The sequence below is a fragment of the Oreochromis aureus genome, linkage group 2, assembly GCF_013358895.1.
Source record: "Oreochromis aureus strain Israel breed Guangdong linkage group 2, ZZ_aureus, whole genome shotgun sequence".
In the NCBI taxonomy this organism is placed as follows: Eukaryota; Metazoa; Chordata; class Actinopteri; order Cichliformes; family Cichlidae; genus Oreochromis; species Oreochromis aureus.
The window spans coordinates 13,217,022-13,238,409 of NC_052943.1; the positions used below are offsets into that span (position 1 = coordinate 13,217,022).

The following is a 21,388-nucleotide window of genomic DNA, read 5'->3' on the forward strand; positions in this document are numbered from 1 at the left end:
TTGTGTCCTGGCTCGACTCCCGGGAGCACACTGCCAAAGTTTCACTGGGTCTACTACTGTGCCAGGGTCAATGTAGGCACATAGACAAACATAGACACAAAATTCAGGGCATGGCATCAGATTTGTCACCAATATATAAAATGTAAAAGAAAAAAAAAAGCGAGTCATGACACTGGACGACTTAGAGAATGAGTGAGAACATTTGAGAAGCACATGAGAGCTAAAGAGAAGCAGGTAGAAATATTGATCAGGGAAAGAGGGAGAGAGAGGAGTGTATGTATTTGTGTGTGTGTGAAAAAGAGAGGGAGAGAGAGCGAGAGAGAGAGAGGGAGAGAGGGAGGGAGGATCACTGGGCTCCGAGCATACGAGGATCAGCAGCAACAGAATGAGACGGAGAGAGAGATAGAGTGGTAAAGAATCGGAGGAGAGCTCTACTGAGCACTAAAGGACTACCACACACGAGTGATACACACACAGAACAAGGGCAAGACAGAAGCATGCGGACCAAAGGGGATGATAAGAAAAGGTAAGTGACTAAGAAAGCAAGAGCAAAGACATTTGTTAAAAAATAACACTGAGTGTATTATGTAGTTAAGTGTGTGTGTGCGTGTGTGTGTATAGGGGAGTGATAGCATAAAAGCCTAACATGTTTTCTTCTCGCGCTGTTATGGCCATCTGAGGAATGTTTCTGGTCTGATAGCCCAAGGCAAATACTTTATTTTTCAAAGATGCTCATTCAAGATTTAAGACTCTGGCAAAGGTTTTGAATGAAGGTAACTGTGGTTTTATGGAAGGAGGCACCAGAGAGCTAACTGGAGTGCAGGAAAATAATCCATAGGTTAAACCTCTGGGCTATATAGATAAACATACACACAAACAATCCAAAAACACACAAATTTTGGCTTGGTGGATGTCTCATTCCTTACAGACTCAGTCCTCTGCTAAAAGTGTATTTATATATCAGACGGTCTATCTGTTTTATGGAAACCTTATAAGTGTATTTTTGCAAAAAGGAAGAAAAAAGTAGTATGATCACTGCATCAGTATCGACAGCAGATACGCTGTGTGTGTGTGTGTGTGTGTGTGTGTGGCAGGTGAGTAATCCCATCCATCTGTCACATTAGGATTTGATTCACATGAATACGTCTGCGTGCGCTTAAGTGTGTGTGTTTCATAATGCAATATTAATTACAAGTTTTCCTTTAACAACGATTCCGAACATTCCTGTGTGTTTATGGGAATACGTGTGTGTCTTAGCTGCCCGACTAATATTAAAAGCCTCTGAACCAATCATCAGGACAGCTAGTGTAGCTTTAATGTGGGATTATAAAGCAATAACCCTTCTCTTTATACACTAATGCTGACCTCATGCATCTGTGTTTGTGTGTATGCGCGCGTTTGTATTAGAACGATCAAATGTGTATACAGACATCTCAAACTGAGACAGCGTGGATTTATGTGACCTGTGTGCAAAATTTATATAACCTCATAAGTTAGAACATAAATCAGGATCACAATCTGTGCATATATGTGTGTGTGTGCGTGTATGTGTTACACTAACACACAGTCCAGTCTTTCACTTGCACAAACACATCAACAAGTTGAAAAATGAAAAGAAAAATAATGTTGTTTCTAGTCCTACAGCTACATATCTACAGAGCTACAGCAAAATAACCACACTTGTTGAATACATTTATAAAATTTATATTACTCGCTTTTACTGCTGTGTGGGATGTTTAGCCAAAAACAGTTAATTGTACTCTGTTGTGAGTCATTATTGTTGCTGTAGAAGGGAATCTGTTTTCAGTTTGACTTTCTTGGCTGCTTGCACAATATTTGAACTCTTCCTCCCTCTATGTATGCTGTGTTTCCTCTGCCATCAGCTACTGCACAACCCTAAACAAGAGTAATTCCAGCTAACAAGGTGTTCTTTTCATCAAATGGTGCTCCTTTCTTTCTCCACACATGCCTTCGATAACTGCAGCCAAACAGCTCAATTTGAACTTCATCTGTCTTCGGTACTTCCTTCCAAATTGAGACTGACTTATTCAGATGTTATTTTGCATACTTAAGATGCTGAATTTGTGGTGAGATTGAAGGACGTTTTCCCTGTTTTGCCTCCTCCACATAGGTATTGTTTGTGCATCATTGCTGAACATTGAAACAGTGCATTTCTACTCCAGCACCTTCCTGTAGGCCTTTTGTTGCCATGTGTTAGTTTTGCTTTTCCTTTTTGCCCAGCATGTACAGTTTTATAAAAACATTTTCTTGATTTTTACAAATTTTGCATTTTCATTACTGCTATTTCAGAAAGTGGAACTTTCAAGCTGGTAGTGTTTTTTTTAAAGTATCATTTATAGCCTTTCTCTTCTCAGTGTGCTTCGTTTTTAGAAAAGAGTTTTTGTCAATATTCAGACAAGCATTACTATTCTAACATCATTACTCAATGACATTGGAATGCACTTGCTTAACCTAAGTTAAACAACTTAAGTAAAACTTATCTTAAAAAAAAAAAGCCCTATTCAACTAAAGTGAAATAATAAAAATGTCAAAGACAAGCTGGAACTCTTTTGGGTCTTTTATGAAGGGCCAAAAGCCACAGCTTAAAGGAAAGGGGTGCACTGGGTTGCTAAACAACATTCAAACTCATAACTAAAAGTAAAATGTAATTTTTCAGATCACCAGTCAGTTCCTTAAACAAGCCCACTGTTACCATGAAATCTGAAACAGAGGATGAATGAATCAAGAATGAATCAAGCTCTGGACTCCCAATAATGATTCTTTCTATGGAGTCAATTAAAGTCTAATGAACCGCTGATGCTATGAAACCTTAAAAGCACAAAGATGACCAAGAACAAGCATATTATCAGTTTGTGAGAAGTTCATAAGCAGAAAACCCCCCCCTGAAAACCACATCCCTATTTGAAGAAAACCCCATTTTTATCTCTGTTTTCTGCAGCAGTTGCACTCAGTTCTTTTCACTTTAACATAATATGCAATATTTTCAGGAGTGTCCAAATTTTAGCATGCCACTTTACAAAGAGCCTGTCGTGGTTATTAGGAATGCACCAGAATGTTGCTAAGGCTTTTCTCTGCTCTCGTTCTGGGAAAAATAATAATGAATAGCTGATGTGTGAAGGCAGGAATTTGATTCAGGACTAATGAAATCTTTCTCAAAGATTCTTGAATATTTTCAACAATGTGCTTTATTAATTCATATTCTTTATTTACATATAAACATGTTTTCTTTGCATATGTCTAGGCCTGATTTGTTTGTAACACTCCTGAGTTGGACTTTATTTATTTGGTAATAACGTCTAACTTGTATAGACTTATACAGAAAGTCATTTATGTGTCTAGCAGTAAATGCACAAATACAGGTTCACATATTGGAAACAACTTTAGTACAGGAAGTACATCTACAATTATGCACTGGGAAAACTTAATCAGTAGGTTATAGCTTTAAACTACATTGACTTTTATCACATTCAGTGTCTGCAGGGTGACAGATAATGGAGAGAAAGAAATAAAGGTTCAGTCAGTCGACAGGAAGACAGAAAGAGGAATCCAAAGAAGTATGTACTGGCATGCACACAAGAAGTCATGTGTGTGTGTGTCTGTGCATCTGTCAGTGCATCCGCGCGTGCATGTCACTGACACTTTAGCCGCTCTGCTAACCAGACACACTGTGAACAAGTGATGAGAAAGAGATGAGATGCGGTGAAAGACAAAAGGACACGAAAGTCAGAATGGTGGGAAGATGGATGTGTGAAAGGGAGCGAGGGCAGCAGGGGCAACAGGATGAAGAGATGAGAGGAGGAGGAATAGATTAGGGGTTAATGATGGAGATATTGGATGGGACGTGCAGGCAGGATGAGTGATATCGAAGAGAAGTGAAGACTGAGATGATAAAAAGAGTACAAAGACAAAAGGTAGTAATCAGGATGACGACAGGTGACCAAGGGGAAAAGAAAGGTGACTGGAGAAAAAAAATGCTCAGAGAGAGAAGAGTACACAGTAAAAGCAAAAACGTAAACCCCTGACGATATCACACCCTATTAGCTACACTGATAAGATTTTTATGTAGTAGTGCATCTGCGGCGTCTCCTCTAACTCAAGCACTTTGTTTTCCCCTCTTAGCTGACTCGGTCTAGTTTTCCACTCTATCGTGTTTATCTCCTATTATCAAGTATTTGGTGCTAAATATCTCATAAATATGCCGTTTTCCTTTGGTTTCTCTGCCCCGCTGCTCAACCAGCAAACATTACTCCAGCAAACAACAAAACAAATGAATTAAATCGCCAGATGGATTTGTCAATAATGTGCTCTTGGTCTATAATGTATTGCAGCCCTTTTCTTATTATAGGTTCCTAACAGGTTATAAATAAGCTTACAGCATTAAAACCGAATTGACTTTTTTTTTCCTCTGGGGTCTTTCTGACTGGAAAAGAACATTGCTTTGAATTATTTCCTATTTGTTGCCACATACACGAGGAGTAGGGGCTGAAAGGGCTACAAGTTTTTTAATAAAATCCATTGTTATGAGATCAGTTTTGTTTTTCCCACTTTGTGTCATCGTGCCTTTTGATTGGCGTTGCACCACGACCGAAGGTAGACACGTTTAAACACGTCCTCAATCAATGAATTCACATGTGTAAAAGTGCAAATGAGTGTGAAAGTTAATTTAGATTCAGAATCCTGTCTCTTCCTTTCCTCTACTGGAGGGAGTCCCTGAGAAGGAAAAAAAGACTGTAATGACTTACAGTGTCTGTTTACAGTGTTCATGCACTGAACAGACTAAAACCCTTCAGATTTACTTTCAATTAGTGACATTGTTTGCCTTATCTGAGTTTCTTCTTAGACAGACGTACGGGCAAGTTTGCCTCTCAGTTCTCTGTTTAATTTATTTTCTGCTTCTGCTTAATTTATGCATCTCTGATTCCAAACATGCAGAAACAAAAACACACACACACACACACACAAACACAAAGTACATATACACAGAGTTTGTCCAACGTAAATTTTTCATGAACATTCAGTACACAGGGCGCTGCAGAGCATTTTTCATTTTCCTGTTGTTTGTGAAATGGTTGGGATTTGAGTGTGTCTATAAAACCCCCAATTAAGTCCTCAGTTGCATCTTTTTTGTGTTGCTTGGAGAGCAACAATGACCACAGTTTGCACTGCATACCTTTAAGAGGAACCTGAGTATCTCAGTTACTCTCTCATTAACATTATGCACAATCTTCCCAAAACAATTCTTCACTTAGACCCTTACTTGCTGGCTTAGTGAAATGTTTGGCTTTTTGTGTATGAACATTAGCCTTTTGTGACTTCCCTCTCTTCAGTTGAGATGCTAATTTATGGGCACTGTTCCTAAAAAATACAGCTGCTCTCAATTAAAATGCAGAATGACAAATACACAGCTGGTTCTGCAGCCTATGTCCTTTTTTATTTTGATGATTAATCCCAGATTCATTTCTCTATGAGTTACCGGAAGAAGTGTTATACTGGGACTCTTAACAAAGGTGAAATCATTGATTAAAAATGAAAACGAACACAAAGAGACACAGTATGTATATCAGCATATTGAATTTGAGGCTGACTTCACATTTTGAAAACTACAGACAAACAACATGGAATTACACGCAGATATAAACAGAAAATATATAGGGTACTGTGCATCAAACGGTATTGTCACAAAGCTAAAGAGGAGTCCTGCAACAGACACCCCCCACAGAGCACTGATCTCAGCATCATGGAGTCAGCCTGGGATAAAACGAGGAGACAGAACACAGTAAGACAGCCCAAATCCACAGATGAACTGTGGCAAATTCTCTAGGATGCTTGGAACAAGCTAACTGCTTTGAAAAATGTGAACCAATGAGAACTGGTGTGGTTTTAGAGACAAGGGCGCTTGTACTAAATATTGATTGTTTCTTTTCCCCATCTCCTGCATTTTGAAGAAAGTTAACTGAAAAAAAAAAGAATATTGTGGCAAAGTAATAAAAGCAATGCAAGATACTGAACGAACTTATATTTTTATATTACAATTCTTTGAGGGGAGCTTAGTATCTCGCTTGATAGCTTGTCTGCTATTGTAGCAAAGAGTCAGATAGATGGTCTTACCAGGTGCTCAAATATTTAAATGGCAGGTGTGGCAATCCTATCTCCTGCAGTGATCCCATAAAAAATGCCTCCGCACAGTGTCTTATTTGATGTATATGTGTGAAAATATAAAATGTCTAGAAAGTATCTTCCTGTCCAATAATACAGTTGTAAGAAATGGACAGAAAAAAGGTCTTGGATTGAATAAAATTTGCAGAAGGCAGAAAAAGAAGAAGAAAGAAGATGCAGCTCTCACCTCGCTGTTCTAAGTCCCTCCCACCAGACACAGGGCGTCCACACTAAATAGCAGGTGTTTCACATGGAATAGAAATAGGATAATACTGACTTTTAAGCTTCATGTGACATTTAGAACCCACTCTTCCAGCTGAAAGTCCTGTGCTTAACCCACTGCAGAGCTACATCTTACAATGTTGCTCTTTATTTGACTTTATACTACTCCTGTTCTTGTCTGAACAGCTCTGTGATCAACCAAAGTCTTTCTCTGAGGAGTAGATTTGTTAAAATCCTGAAAACAAAGCTAACAGAAAGTGAAGGAGTCTGTTTCCTCTCAGACACTTTGAATTACAATATGCTGAAAGGTTATTATAGATTTTTCTTCCAGTGGCACCAAAAACACATTGCCTACCATTTAAGTTTCAAAGACATGTTAAATCAGAGGTGTAAGATTAGAAAGGTGAAGTTTGGCAATATATAAAAGAGAAATGTTTTTGTTGCCTTGAACCCAGACAACGGTGGCTGGAGGGAAACAAGCCTAATGAACTGCACAAAATGCACTGTGTGCCCCGTCTCAAAGGGCCAATAAAGTGCTGCGTTTGTTCTGTTCTGGTGGTGAGTGGGTGAGAGATAGTAACTGAAAGGGGTGGTGTGATTACAGAGCAGTAAAGCAACTCTCAGTCTCCCTAAAAACGCTTGCACACTCATACACACACACACACACAGGGCCCGTCAATCGGCAGTTGAAAAATGAGACTCACCTTGAAACGACAGGGGACTCGATTCGCTGGAGCATTCAGCGCTCTGTTACCACTGCAAAGGCGTGGGTGCGCACTCATTCACAGACACATGTAAAAAACATGCAGGGCATCGCCGAGACTGCCTGTGTCGTAGACAATTCTTTAAAAGCTCAAACCCACCGACTGGCAAATTAAACTCATTGCATGTATAAACAGATTTCATAAAAGGCTGCGCCCTGTCAAGAAACTCCCTGCGGTGTTGAAAGGCTGTGTGTGTTTGGATGGTCTGTGTGCGTGATGACAGATGCTCAAGCACACTTGCGGTGTTCATTGATTACTGGCAAGCAATGTGTGTGGCACCCCAGATCTTTTTTTCTTTCTTTCCTTTAATGTTTGTCTCTTCACACATCCTCCTCCTTCTCCTCCAGTCTTCTGTTTTTACTTTTATCTTTTAAAAAAGTCATTCAGATTATGAAAGGAGAAACCGATTGGAGATTTAAAGCAACTATAGAAAATTAGGCCTTCAAATCTCTTCCGCTGACCCACACATACAAATGCTCACGCGAGTCCTTCATCTTGTCCACAGTTCTGCTAATACATCTGTTCTCTCGCTGTCATCCCCTGGCCACCTGTCAGCCCTGCCTGTGCCGGCGTCTACCCTGTTATCCTCTTCAGTTGCCTCCCCTTTATCCCCCAGCTGACAATGTTTCCTCCCTTTCTCCTCCCCGTTTATTTTGCACAGCCAGAGGTGAAATGTTGGTGAGAGACTACGTTTATATATAAAGAACAAAGAGGAGGCGAGAGAAGCACAGAGAAAATCAAAGGCTGCATGACAGAGATGGAAGAGAGGGTGCTGAGTGGGAAAGTGTGACAACAAACACAGCAAGTGATGAAAGAGGGATGCGAGGTTAGTGCTATCCTTTAAGATTTAAAAGAGGGGAAAGTGATTGAGAAAAAGAGAGGAGTAGAGAGCCTGAGATAGACAGACAGAGTGTGAGCTGGATTTCTGAGGATATGGTGTCACTTTCTGCCTGACATCATGCAGGTCAGGGGTGAAGAGTCAGACTTCAAAAAGGAACACACACAAAAATGATGAAAGTAAGAAAGAAAGAAAAGAAAGAAAGAAACTTGCAGCAGGTGCTCTGCTGTCTGATGAGGCTGCTGATGGAAAGGCAAGTCAGCTGCAGTGGAATTACCTTTAGTTCACTCAGTCTGAATCCCAAGACAAGCTGCTTGACAGCTCTTATACACAATCAACCACACAAATAGGGACATATGCATGCACATATGGATCCTTTCTCTCTCTCTTTTTTTTTTTTTGCACACACAAACACCGGCTAGCTCTCTTCTTCTTGGTTTCCCTCTCCATCTGTTTCTCACCACAGAAATGCCATCGTCATCTGCAATTTGTTTGTGCAAACAACGAATCTCAGTCCTTTCCTCATTCACCCAGTAGCTGTGCCCTGCATTGTATATAAAAAGGGATGCATGAAATATAAGTTAAAGCTTCTGTCGTCCACTCCAGGACAGTGATTACCACAGTTAGCACAGTAAACAATAATAAGCAGTCTGGGCTGTCAATAATGCGAGACCCCCTCCCTGGAAATGTCACACTCCACAAGCCAAACACACTGTCAAGATATTTATATAAGTAGGAGCAATATGTCACTGAAACAGAAATCCTTTGATCTTTAATGCTTTATGCAGAAACCTTACATTTCAAAGCACCACTGTCACTGAAGCTCTCAAGCAATGCAGAGCACTGTGTGACACTTATTGTTTTCTCAACTATGTCTAGAAAGTTTCAGACGCAGGATGCAGGCTGAACAGTCTAAATTTAAACTGTTCCTTGTTCTGCACTTCAGCTCATGGGCAGGCCCACCAGCATCAGCATTAATATTTAATTTTTTTAAATGAAAACTGAAAACCCAAAGAGTCTGACAACCTTAATTACACTTGCTGTCAGGGAAAAAGGGGAAAAAAAGGCTAAGATGTCAATTTTTATTCTCCTTGTGCAGTCAAAACAGCATGGGGTATTAGGCTTAGGTCATGACAGGCCATTGGTATGAGTGAATGGGTACATGCCTCTCATTCTGAATACATATGAAATATTAGAGTAGCAGTCAGGCTCACTGCAGTTAGGATGTGTTACCTGTCCACTGGTGAGCACATATTTTTACCTGCTACAGTGCCAGAGCTGACAGGCTGTTTTAAAACTTCTCAAAACCCTGAGAATGAATTCTTTACAATAATGAAACAATAAAAGATTTTTTTTTGTTTGTAATCTCATGGGTTCTTACACTATTAGGTGAACATGGCTATAGCTGATTTATTTCTCTCTCCCTCTCTCTCCCTCTATATATATCTTGTAGTTTTCCCACACTTGACCGTATACAGCAAGCATCTGTGTGACATGTTGCACCAGCTGGTGTAAACTAAGCCATTCATCTTCCCTATGTGTGTTTGATTATGTGTGTGTGTCTGTGTGTGTGTGTATGCAGCCAGCTTTTACACCCCACACTGGCTGAATAGAGTGACAACATTGTTTGTGAAGATAGAAGATAGAAGAAAAAAAATACTGACGACGACACAAAGATTTCAGCCTAGATACACACAAGCCTAATTTCATGGGCAAATTACCTAGCACCAGCTGCAGTGAGGGATCAAAGGTGACTGACTTTTTAAACAGAGGCAGACAGAAAGAAATTTTCTACAGTATATGAGCTGGATCTGCAACAAGTCTAAAATGTATTGTTGCTTGAGTTCTGTGCAGACAGCAAATGCACTGCACTGCCAGTTATCGTTAAGAGCCGAACTGTGTGCAATTACATTAGCTCAAATTAGCATAGCTCCATTAGCTAAAACGAAATATACCAGACAAATGTGACTGCATCCACTTTTCCATGCTCTTAAATATAGTACCAGTTGGGTAAGTTATTTAAATAACGCTCTTTTTTCTTCCTTATCTGTCTTTTTCTTTTTGATGTACCCTGCCCATATTTCCTGCAATAGCCCAAAATTCTGATATGGAAAAAAAGTAAATATAATAGAATTCTGGCCCAGTTTCATCAGCTAATCGCAGTGACACAGTGCACCACTGAATTATACTGAGTCAGTGATCTGAAATGATTAAGACTAAATGGCTAATTTTGCTTCCCTCCCAATCAATCCAAAAATTTTAGACTAAGCAAAATAACACAAAACAAAGATAAGACTTTAACATAATTTAGTCATGGATTAACATTAAATTTCCTGCCTTTAAAAAAATCAAGTACAAAATCATTTAAAATAGACCGAAGGGCACAATGTCTGTATAGATTACTAGACACAAAAGAAGCATTAAACATGGAACAATGCTATAGAGCTCATCACAAAATTATTAAATTATCTTAACTCATTTGAAACATTTCCAAACTGCTTTTATGACAAATTATAACAAATGATTAGTTATAAGTCTACAAACGGAATGTAAAGAAAACATCATTTTAAATGTGTTGTAACGTTGATGACTTAATAAAAGAATTAAGCAACATTTTTAAATTGACAGGATCTATAGCTACTGTGAGTTGTATGCAACTCCCAACTCTATAGAGAAAGATGCAATTGCCCATTACCTACCCTGAACATATTCTATAGTCTTTTCATTCTCCTTGATGGGATTTAAAGTTTTGCCACTGTTACTCTCACCCACCTGCTAGGGTAATAAGAACTTGATAGACCTATATTGATCTGGTCAGTGTGTGCTCTCAGTCGAGGTCGAAGCTTTTACACGGTGCTTTACGTGCCTAATGTCTATGTCTTCTTGCCAGTCTGAGTATTTCTTGCCAGTTTCTCTTGTTTCTACTTTTGTTTCTATCATTCATTGCCTTTATTTCTTTCCTCTCTCCAGAACAAACCAGCAATGCCCAGAAAAGCAGTCCAACTCATCATCTGCGGGCTTCTGGTTGGAAACTAAGAAAAGCTTTGACAGCGACATCCAATCGGAAGTAGCTCAAGTAATAAGAAGATCATTAATGGAAGAAAGTTGAGAGTCTACAGCTTTATTGGATATTGAATTCCTGTCTCCAGCTCCCTAAAAACTCTTTCACATAAATTAATTTGGGTAAACAAGAGCTGGAAACAGCTTGGATTGCGCTTAGATCTAATCTTGCTGGCGGCTGATGTCACTGCTTGCCTCCATCCCTTTCAGCTCCTCAGGGGGCTGAGCAAGCCTGCAGAGGAGTATGGGCAGGAGGGTGGCTGACCCAACAAATCCAGTCCCAGCACTGGGAGTTCCCCTGGCGGGGGGGCGATGGGGCCCACTGTGCAGTGTCGGGGTGCAGACATCACCCAGACTTCGGACTCTCCCCTCCATCAAACGCCACAGCAGCCAACCAACCAACACGCCTCGGCTCCTCACCATGGCAACAGACAAAACAACAACAAAAGCAGAGGCAGGGGGAGTTATCAGAAGTGACAGCAACAGTCTGCCGGTGTCAAAAGAGACATCTCAAAACGAGATCAACAGCCTGACACAGGACGACATGGGGTCACAGGGATCAGGCAGTGGAGTTTACTGCCAGATCAAAAACATACGGACAAACCCAAAGGACACGAGAGGTAAAAGGACAGCTCGGTACACAAATGGCAGTGTGGTAGCCTCTGATGTGGTGGGAGGGGTTTGCAGTGAAGCCACAGAAAGTAAGGAGCCAGCCCAAGAGAGGAGAAGGGTGCAGTCTCTACGAGGGGAGGGTCATCGCACGGTATTAAAGACAGGAAGTGTTTGTACAACTGTGCACGCCACCCCACCTCGGCCCTGCAGAGTAATGACGACTTCTCCGCCTCGCCTTTGTGGGACATGTGGGAGGAGACGATCTCAGATTTCACCGTGCACCGGTGCATGTCGCAGGAGGGCAGTTAATCAAACAACAGCTAGCCAGACTTTACCTAATCCGCCACGGAAACCGCCTGTGGCTCCCAATCAGTCAAGAAAAGACTCTGCTGCTATGAACTCTCAGTCTTGCACCAAAAAAACAGACACAGCCAACACACAGCAACACACATCAGTAAAGACTACTCAATTAACACAGCTGTCGCACACTATACCAAAAGCGCACAGTTCACACTCAAACCACGCAACACACACTCAGAACAAAGCCAAAGATTCACAGCAGCAGACGAGGCCACACTCTGCAGAATTTACCTCTTACAAGGACTCGGCCACGCAGACAACAGATACACAAAGTAACACAGATAGGACCACAGCCGACATGCATACACAACAAACACACATGCCAACTTTAGAGGTGATAAAGTCACACTCAAATGACGAACGCAGTCAAGTTGTGGCTCATGGCCAACGCATTGATGAAGAGTCACATCAGAACACAGTAGCCCGTATTGCTTTGAAATCTCCAGCTCCTTCCTGTCACAGTGACTCAAAATCTAGCACCACCCCACCTCTTCCACCAAAAAATTGTCCTGTACCCACTCAGTCCAAACCAGCCACATCTGTAGCGCAAAACGAAACCCAGGAGACCACAAATGTACCGAAACGATCCTTAGAACGGATCAAACTCAAGGACTACACAAATCACAAGAGCAAATCATTCGAAGATCACACTCTGCCTTGTAAGACTCATATGAAAGCACAATGCAATGGGGCACCGGGAGGACTTCTGGATGGACATACAGTACAAGCACCACGTGGATTGGAGAAGCAGCTGCAGAGTGTGGAGGAGAACCTGCTGTCCAATCAGGAGAAGATAAAGGTGCTTCTCAACGTGATTCAAGACTTGGAGAAGAGCAAAGCCTTCAGTGAAGGGTGAGAGAAGGGACTTAGGGAGGAAAATAACTTGAAGAGAGAAGGGGAAATAGGGTAAAGGAAGAAGGTAAGAAGGAAAGGAAGAGGATAATCTGAGAATAAAGTGTGAAATTAAGAGACATAGATGTCAAGACGGAATGAAAAAGGGAGTGATAAAAAGAGACAACACATGTAAAAGGAGTGGTAGAGGTATTCACCGCATGAGCAAATATTTAAGCAAGAGGGAGGTGATAAAGATGAGAAAGAGGGGTAGAAGAGAGGGTGTACTATGAGTGAAAGAGATTAATAACGGAGTATATTTAAGTTTTCATAGCTGGCAGGCTTTCAAGACAGTATATTAGATTTTTAAATGCCACCTGTGTGGAGGTCCAATGTGTGTACACATGCTTGGAGAGAGTTGATACCTACCAGCAGGAGGTCAGCGTTGGCTTTCTTGCATTTCCTTTGAGTTTGTGAGCATGTAGCCCCAAACAGACACTACTTCTAAGCAAACAGAACCAATCAGTTACTCTTTCTCTCCCCTGCTAAATCTTTGATTCTTAATTTCCTCCTCCCTGGCCACATGTTCTTCCTCTTCCCTCCACACATAACAGCTGGTCTTTCAAAAATCCCCCTCTTCTCCACTGCTTCTTAACCCGCTTTTAGTAATTTATCCCTCTCTTCACCATCAGCCTCACACCTTTCTTTGGTGCATTTTTAATTAATACCTTCCCACTCCTTATCTTTCTTTACACACTTCACTGTAAAGTATGAATCATATCTTCAACTAACAACTGTGAATCACTCCTGTGCCTTCTCATCTTCCCCCTTCTCCTCTCCCAACAACCTGTCCATCACTCTTCCCTGCTGTCAGATCTTTGCTGTCACACTGTTTTGTTTTGCTTCCTATTCTTCACCCCTTCACCATCATCCTCCATTTCACCATTAAGTTAAAGTCTGCATCTTTTTTCCCACCCATAACCATTACCTCTCAACTATCCTAAAACTGACGATTCTCCATCATCACCTAAACTCCCTGTGTACATGGTTTTATTCTCTTCCATCCCTCCTTCTTTTTGTCCAGGGTTAACAGATGTCTCTGGCTGCAGTCTAATCCCTATCAGATTACCTTGCAATTAATCTTTAAGCTGCAAAATAAGACACATAAAATCAGTGTTCAAGCTGCCTTACCCCATCTTTGTTGCTGTATAATATGCATTCATGCTGCTGTTGTGTGTAAAGGCTTTTTTGGGAGGATGCCCATGTATCATGCTAAGAGTGAGAGAAAAACAGATAGACTGAAAGTCAGACAGAAGAGAGAGGGTGAAAGATAGCTATTGAAAGATAGAAAGACATTAAAAGAATGAGCATTAAGAAAAGCAGCAAGTAAGAGAGGGACTGCATGAATCTGGTGCTGTGCCAGAAATGAAAGGACTCTAAGTGGGCTGCTGTGATAAAAGTGTCGGCTGAGCTAAAAGGTTGTCGCTGTGCTCAGCTCCTTGTCTCGTTTCTCTCCTGAAGCAAAAACTTGTCTTCTCATGCTGTTGTTGTCGTCTTTGATAAAGACTGGTGGGGGAGAAAAATGATGCCAGTTACACAGTCTCACTCCATGTAATTAAAATGTCAATTTTATCGACATAAATCAGTTACTCTTTTCTCTAAACGGTTCAACTGAAGGCCAGCCAAAATACCTTGGCAAAATAAAGTATTTTAATTGGGAGGCAGGCAGTACAAGCCTAACAGATTTTTTTTAAATTCCAGCTTATTTTCTAACATGTAAACATTGTCCTTGGCTCTGTAGTCTCTTTGGTCTTGTTCAGCCTTGATGCAGTTGGCATGTGTACGCTGCTGTTCAAACTAGCCGTCTAAAATGAAAGACAATAAGCTTACTTTCACTATGCCTCTAATTTAAGCTAATAATATCTGTGCCGTGTGACGTGTGGCTCAAAACTTGATGTACCAAGACAGTTGCTGCAAATATTTTTTTTTTCCTGCATAGAATAGTAAACAGGCAGGCACTCAACCATTGGGGCAATCCTGGTAATGTCCTGAATAGTGTTACTGGAGCACATTGTATGCACTAAACATCACAACTATTTTGTGCCCTTTGACAACACGTAGACAGCATGTCTGTTGTTGCTGCACTGGGTATGTGTCCATGGAGAGAGAAATAACAATTCTGACACCAGCGTGACACCGCCACCAAAAGCCCAGCCTGCTGTTTTTGCAAAATGTTCTTTCCCTATTACAAAAATGAATATTGCTGAAGCTTGGCAGGATTTTTTTTTCTTTTTTTGTTGAAGAAGCTTATCTAAAAATCATATATGCTAATGATTAAAGCAATCGTAAATATATCAGAGTGGTTTTCTTAAGTGGATTATAACAAACAAGGCATGCACTGTATGCCTACATAGAATTTTGTTTAGATCATTACCAATCAAAACACTACAGCAAAAATTAAAAACCAGACGTGTAACTGCCATCAGCATTCACAGCTCTGTTCAGTCAAACTGCTTTCATGTGTGTAAATGTTTTACATTTGTTGTTTCTGCAGTCGCAGCTCATACAGAACTGGTCAGGACATAAACAACTGCCCCACCTGCCAAAAGACAGCCTGCATCATCTACAGGTAACCTAATAACGATAATGAGCTTACTGTATTATATAACACACCAATGACTCTAATTCTTACCTGGAGCTTTAGAAATAGCCATGAAACTTCTGTAAAACTGCATGCCTCTCGTAGGATGCAATTTCCCATTGTTATTTCTTCGGCCTTTCCAGGTTTTTATCACTTATTCAGCTTTTTTTGTTTCATTACCCTTTCTTCCTGACACCCTGCTGTCGCTGCCCTTTTCTTCCACTCTGATTATTGTACTACTCATACAATATACTATTATAAGGAAAAAGAGACTAAGAGTGATTCCTCTTATAAATATTAAAATTAATACTTGCTGTATTTTGCAGATTAGTAAAAGATGCTCTACCAAGGGAGGATATTTACACATAAAAGAATGTTCTGTGCAAACAAGGATGTTAATTCAACATCTAAATGATCAGTCCAGTTATCTCTTGTGTGACTGACCTAAATAACTAACTGCATTCTTAGATCCTCAGCAACTTACAGAACTGCACTGCCTCTTATCACATACTGTACTTTAATCTTCCCGTTAGCTCCGCATATTCCTTCTCTCTCTCACAAATGTTCACATAAACATTTCCATTACATGCCACTAAAATCTCTGTCATTTCTTCTTTTTTTAAACAAACTCCTGTCTACATCCGTGCCTCATTCTGTCTGTCAATCACCAAAGCTCTAATCACCTCAGTGTGCCCCACTTTCACCCTCTACTCTTTCTCTGCACTGCTCACATAAGCTGGAAATGTAGGTTGCATGTAGCTTCATGGATAAAACTAAAAGAAAAGAAGTATTTACAGACCAAAGCTAGGCTTGAAGTCAATTCTGCTTGTTTACAATCACATACAAATCTCCCTCGCAGGCCTCGAGGGGATAAAGACACGTTTTGCGGGGTCTTTACCTCTTCAGTTCTCTTTAACTCTCAAAGCTACTTGCCTCAAAGCAGCCCCACCTCTGCATCTCGCTCTTGTTTTAACTTTCCATTTCTCTGTCAGTTCATCTCTTCTTTGCATCCAGTTTTCTGTTTCCCCTCATCTCATTTTTTGTTCCCTTGATCCTAATTAACACAGCAAAATCCTTATCCCAGTAAGTAGCAATGAGCACCAAGGGGGAAAGCTGCCACATGGTAACATGCTCACCCATATCCACACATATATACACACACATAGATTTCCCCCACTACTTTACATAGTGAGACAAATGCACTTATATGCAAGCTCCTTTGTTCACACAGTAAAGAATCCTCTTCCACGTTGTAGAATTTCTTAAATGGGGACTGCTTTTAAGAGAAAACAAGGCATTTGACTTTAGCCTTGCAAAACACTGACAGTAATTATACAACAGCCTGATTAACTACTGCAAATGCTTTAATGACAAGACAACCTGCATTATGCAACAATTCACTTAAGCAGAAAAGCATAAACACTCCCAAAATGAATTTGAACTGTTTGACTAAATAAGCACTTTCAGAAGCGTTTCCACGCAGACTGTGAAAACTTGATGGAAGACAAACAGAACAACTGAGCGCGCTAAACCTAGATATTACTGGTTTATGAAATTAGGGGAAAATTAGTGTTTACAGAACAAAACGTACTATTATCTTCTTGTACTACAAATAGACCCCCTCAGTAGTCTAGTAGCATACATTGCACAAAGAAACGTGTCATTACATAGTTATACAATGTCTAACATTAGCCAGACATGGAAGCCTTCAAAATGTGAGGCTTTCGAATATTTTGGGGAGATACTTTACATGACCTGGAACAATCCTGGTCTCTGGTGTATGCACTTCTCACATCATTATAGTCCACCTTTCTCTCTTCTCAGCTTCTAAGATTTTCTCTCCTGCTCTACTTTCTTATTGTCTTAATTGCACACATGCAAATATAAACATGATAATTAATCCAGCACAAAAGGAAATCAGCTTTTATTTGATTCATATGAGTACACATTTCAAACAAAAAAAAGAATATATTTCATGCTATTTGAAATATGTTAATGACTTGGACTGAAAGGCAGATTCTCCAGCCTAGTCATTTTTCTTCTCGTGTCAGTATGAGTTTGTTTCAAAAGCAGGGGTGGAAAAAAAGAAAATCAGCATCTTTATTGTGACATACACACACAGAAGTCACAACTACACGAGCTCTGTTTGTTTGATTGGACAATAATGGCCTTATCAAAACCCTAGAGGACTCTGGGTAAAGAGGAGTGGAGATGGCATAAGAGACACCCAGGCAGAGGATGAATTACGTGTGGGACTAAAACATTCATCCTAATGATCTGTGGTGAAAAAAAGAGCTTTTGACGTGGGCTGACTGCCTGAAGATGTTTTGCCATCGTCTGTTCTAATTAATCTTTACAATGAGAGACAAGAGGGAGAGGAACTTCTGACAGCTCCTCTGTTTTTCCTCCCAAAGCTTAAACAGCTGAAACAAGCAGAACAAAACACATATGCGCACCTAGAAACTAAAAGTATTCTAATATACACACAAGTCTGAAATTTAAACTGATGTGTTAAGCAAACAAACCAAAACTTTAGCCCTGATCTCCACATGTTACACCTCATTTTAAAAACATAATAAAGGTTTTGGGTTTAACTGTGTCTCGCAGGGAGGAAAGACGTTGTAGCACGCAGTCATACATGCACGTAAGAAGATGCTGAAGGTGACAGCTTACACGACGAATTAAGAATAGCAGCTTTCCCAACTGTGCAGTAATCCCATGAACAATAGTGAGGGAGTGAAGTAGGTATGGGTAGAGAGAGGTAGAGAGCTATAGTAAGGTTTTGAGACAAGGGGAGGTATAGAGAGACCTGACATAGAAAAAGCTTTAGTTTCTAAAACAAGACAGACTGTACAGTAAGTGGATGTGGGGCAGGTGCCATCCTTTATCTTTCTTTATATGTATGCTGTGTGGCTTTGTTTGTGTATATGTGTCTCGGTAGATCTTCTTTATCAATTATTCATGCGGCCATCTCCATTCCTCTGTGCCCACCCGAGCTTTTACTTTCTCCTATATTCACTGCGCACTTTCTCGGATAGCCAAGACCTTGCTGCCCTCCCCTCTTCATATCTCTAGTGGCACTCATCTTGTCCTTCTTTACTTCCCTGTCTTTTTTTTGTTTCCTCTTTTACTATGCAGTGACCTCTCTGCCCTGTTTTATTAAAGGTCGCCTTTCTTTCATTTAGCCATCCTTCGATCTCCCCGAAGATTCTGTCTCTTTCCTTTTTTCTTTCATAAGTCTCTGCATGTTTCTCTTTTACTCTCACTCAGCCGTGGGCTTTTGAGGAAGATGTATGGAGATGGCAGGGGAGCACGTCTGTGTTTGTATATTATATGTTTTTGAGTGTGTGTGTGTGTGTGTGTGTGTGTGCACGCATGTGTATGTGTGTGTGTTTGTTGGCATACAAAAAGAGGGAAGGACTGTTAGTTGTCTCCGATCTCCCTGTCTCATCATGTGCCTCATTAACTCCAGATGCCAGACCCTATGTAGCTCCACCCATATAATCCAGCTCAGCACACACACACACACACACACGCACACGCGCACACACGCAAAGTTACCAAATGGAGGGAGAAACTCAGAGTCTGCTACACTATGACCTGCAGCGATGGACACTTCAGAGAGATGGTGAGGGAAAAAGAGCACAAGCGAGATGAGGGGTGGAGGGGGAATGGGAGCATAGAAAAAGTAAGCCACGAGGGTCTGCTTTGAACATAGAAGAGTAAAAAAGTTCCTCCATTGCTCCTTCTTTTAGCTCCTCCATTGTGCAAATGCTCTTCTTCTTTCCTACTCTCTTTTTCATTCTCCTCCCACTCCTCTCATCTCACCAGCCTGTGATCTACTGGTGCATGAGTGCAAAAGAATACTATAGATGTGAAAAGAGAACTGAGCTGAGGCCCGTGTGAAAGAGTGTGTGGGCTGATGGTGCGTACACCAAAATTAAGAACATATGAGTTTAAACCTCCATAAAAACTGCATTATGGACAGTATTTAAGGTGTTGTCAGCATTTCTTGATGTCACTAGGACACCTTAGCTTAGCTTTCTCTAAACCCCTCTCTTTCTAATCTCTCTTTCTGCCCAGTAGACTTCCCCTTGTTTTACACAGCTGTTCACCATCTCCCTTTTACCCCCACATTTATTCTCTTTTCGTGAAAAATGAACTGTATTAAAAAAAAATTCTGGGTTGATTCATATTAACTCAGTCTCTAAATCATGCTTATAATGTTTCTCTCTCATCTTTGTCTCCTTCCTCTTCAACTGCCTTCTCTATTTCTCTCTCTCCTCCAGTGTGGAGCATGATTTTAGACAGCAGGAGGGACGTTTCCAGGGGGTTATAGAGGCCCTAGAGGGGGAATATGATGTGCCTGCACCAACTCTGACCAAGCCGACGCCAGCCCCAACATCCTCCAGTCGCCCCAGTACCAAGGCACGGGTCAAGAAACTGCGCAAGAAGTGTTTCTGGTGGCTCTAAGCTCTAAGAGTTGGAAAAGCCACAACTGCCCTTCTGGGCAGCAGGTGCAGGAGTGGATTATATTTCAGGGGACCCAAGATGTTGCAGAGTAAAGCATGTGGGTGTGCACTGAGCTTAAGTTTAAATTCAGAAGGTGATCTTTTCTGAGCAGAAAAGATGGCCTGTGAATGGCACATTTTCCACAGTAACCAATCCTGAGCCCTGCAAAATACACCGGTGACCAGGTAGAAAAAAAAAGGAAATGTGCTAAAGAGGGAGAAGAGGACAAAAGAGGCTGTTAAACTTTCTTGACTGCTTGGGAGGAAGAAGGTGAAATCTGCAGAAACCAGTATTTGCTGGCTAATTTGAGATTACGTTTCGCCTGACAGTGAGGACAGTGTTTTTCAATAACAAATCTGCTGCAGACAGATGAAGCATTGTCACTCTGGATATCTGACAGCATACAGTTTGTCACTTGGCTGAGTGGCTATTTCAACAGATGGACAGATGTACGAACTGGGAATGAATTGTTATAACAGTTTTGGATAAATTACAGCAATAAGCAGGGGAATGTAAATGAATGTGAAAAACAAAGGAATATAAAAACTAATTTGAATGCTATGTTTTTGGATGGCTGGACAGACAAAATTTGAATGTAGCAACAACTGAAGCACTTGAAGGATATCACGGGAAAACAAGCTGATGAACTATCTGGACACACAGCTTGCTCACTGAGTCATCAGGATTTCGCAGAGAAAGTACAGATTGTATTAAGAATACATTAAGAGACAATGTGATACACAGCTGATTGAAGACTGACAGTCTTTGTCAGATAATTAAAATTTCTGTCAACCCTGAGTGACAGAGTAATCGATTCTCTCCTTTATTATCATCCAAAATGGAAGTGTTTTGCTGCAGTCTCAGTTGTGTTTCAAGGATCTTTACACACGTGTGCATTTGAATGCATGCACTTAGTGGCATTGACAAGCAGGCATCAGTTTACACATACAGCATACTCACTGAAATACAAACAACTGATTCCTCTCTCACACAGTAAACACTCAATACATTTGTGAACCAGTGCAAACTAAGAACAGACCTGTCAATCCATTTTTAATGACTGGCCTGTTTAAATGTTGAGTATCAATATACAATGTATACAGTAGGCACCAATGAATTGTTGTTAATGTTTTTCAAAATTTACCATTGCACAAATTGTGCAGGTGAGTGCTTTGTTGGCACACAATGTGAAGTTTTAGAGTGAGAACAGGAAGATGACCAGAAAAATTAATAAAAAAAACTGAAAAGGTTCAATCTCTTTCTTAATACTAACAGCACACTTCTACTTGGTCATGTAAAATATATCAGACAATCATTTCAATATCTATATAGGTGTTCTGTAACATTCAGGCCACACTTTCCCTCCTAATC

At 40.6% G+C, this 21,388-nt stretch overlaps 2 protein-coding genes across 3 annotated transcripts in view; one reads left to right on the forward strand and one right to left on the reverse strand.

Moving 5' to 3' along the window:
- Positions 1–21,388, reverse strand: part of LOC116335174 (dedicator of cytokinesis protein 2) — a 91,568-nt gene that overhangs the window by 26,342 nt on the left and 43,838 nt on the right. The window lies entirely within an intron of this gene.
- On the forward strand, positions 413–21,266 carry LOC120442278 (protein INSYN2B). 2 transcript variants are annotated; one of them, XM_039618435.1, is made up of 5 exons: positions 413–526; positions 7,825–7,989; positions 10,972–12,885; positions 15,419–15,493; positions 19,795–21,266. In XM_039618435.1, the coding sequence occupies exons 3-5, from the start codon at positions 11,306–11,308 to the stop codon at positions 19,976–19,978; spliced, it is 1,839 nt and encodes a 612-aa protein (XP_039474369.1). In that variant the 5' UTR covers positions 413–526; positions 7,825–7,989; positions 10,972–11,305; the 3' UTR covers positions 19,979–21,266. The 2 variants fall into 2 exon arrangements, with proteins under 2 accessions (XP_039474369.1, XP_039474363.1); XM_039618429.1 differs by lacking the exon at positions 7,825–7,989 and having other exon boundaries at positions 418–526.

Coding starts and splice junctions, on each gene's coding strand:
- LOC120442278 (XM_039618435.1), top strand. CDS start 11,306: ATGGGCAGGAGGGTGGCTGACCCAACAAATCCAGTCCCAGCACTGGGA. Junction 12,886..15,418: donor AGCAAAGCCTTCAGTGAAGG/GTGAGAGAAGGG, acceptor TTGTTTCTGCAG/TCGCAGCTCATACAGAACTG. Junction 15,494..19,794: donor ACAGCCTGCATCATCTACAG/GTAACCTAATAA, acceptor TCTCTCCTCCAG/TGTGGAGCATGATTTTAGAC.